We start from the raw sequence: 1155 nt of genomic DNA, 5'->3' as shown, positions 1-1155 counted from the left end.
GTGGCGGGCGAGGCGCGCGTGCCCTTCTTCCACGCGGCCGGCCCCGAGTTCGACGAGATCCTCGTGGGGCAGGGCGCGCGCCGCGTGCGCGACCTCTTCAGTGAGTAGCGCCCCGGCGCCCCCGCGCCCCCGCGCCCCGGCGCCCCCGCGCCCCGGCGCCCCCGCGCCCCCGCGCCCCGGCGCCCTCGCGCCTCTACTTGCATTGTTCAATCGCTCTTTGAACATTTGTGAGAAAGTGTACATAACCTTCGATCGCATAAATAAAATCGATGTAAATAATACTGTACAAATATTATTTATTAAATTTACAAAAATAAAATATAAAAATATATTTCAAGTCAAAACATAAATTTAAAATTATGTTTATTTATATAATGCATTCATTATAATGCAAATTTTAATTTTTTGGTAAAGTTTCATAGATAAAAATCACATTTCCAGAGGCAGCCAAGGAGAGGGCGCCCTGTGTGATATTTATTGACGAAATTGACTCGGTTGGTGCTAAGAGGACAAATAGTGTGCTTCATCCGTATGCCAATCAGGTATGTATTATTTTTTTTTTTGCCGACTCCTCACCGAACTCTGTTCTAACTTAATATAGCATGTAGGGATATGAAAATTACATTACAAGAAGTCATTAGGTAGTTGATGTAACTTTGATGTCATTAATAGATTTTTTTAATTTTTTTTTTTATTGAAAGTCGTTTATATCTCTTATATTTTTTTGAAATTTCCAGACAATAAACCAGCTGTTGTCGGAGATGGACGGCTTCCACCAGAACGAGGGCGTGATCGTGCTGGGCGCCACCAACCGGCGCGACGACCTCGACCAGGCGCTGCTGCGCCCCGGACGGTTCGACGTCGAGGTGACCCGCCTGCCTCTGTCCTCTCAAATTCCTTGATATTTATTTACCTGTATAATGCCGGTCTTGTTAATAAATAATTAATGTTCACTTGTAAACTGTAGAAGTTATTGCTCAATTTAGATTAAAAATTAATTTAAATGTCTAATAGCAGCTCTGACGTCAAAATATGGCGCCTAGTCGATTCTATTCTCATCCTTCGTGTATACTGCATAGTATGTTAAATTGGTCAAGTACGTGCTGTGGAGTGCGCGTGGAGTCTGACAGGCGCGTGTGCGGCAGGTGTCGGTGC

The 1155-nt window shown here is 44.8% G+C and overlaps 1 protein-coding gene across 1 annotated transcript in view; it reads left to right on the top strand.

Annotated features, from left to right (window-relative positions):
- Positions 1 to 1155, top strand: part of LOC119836494 (ATP-dependent zinc metalloprotease YME1L-like) — an 11165-nt gene that overhangs the window by 2782 nt on the left and 7228 nt on the right. The window contains 4 exon segments of the mRNA XM_038361853.1: positions 1 to 100; positions 442 to 542; positions 738 to 866; positions 1146 to 1151. The exon segment at positions 1 to 100 is cut by the window's left edge and continues 9 nt beyond it. Of these exon segments, the coding sequence (XP_038217781.1) occupies positions 1 to 100; positions 442 to 542; positions 738 to 866; positions 1146 to 1151 (336 nt within the window).

This window comes from Zerene cesonia, chromosome 24 (genome assembly GCF_012273895.1).
Source record: "Zerene cesonia ecotype Mississippi chromosome 24, Zerene_cesonia_1.1, whole genome shotgun sequence".
NCBI classification, from domain to species: Eukaryota; Metazoa; Arthropoda; class Insecta; order Lepidoptera; family Pieridae; genus Zerene; species Zerene cesonia.
The sequence above is the reverse complement of the archived record's forward strand: the minus strand, read 5'-3'. Positions and strand labels throughout refer to the sequence as shown.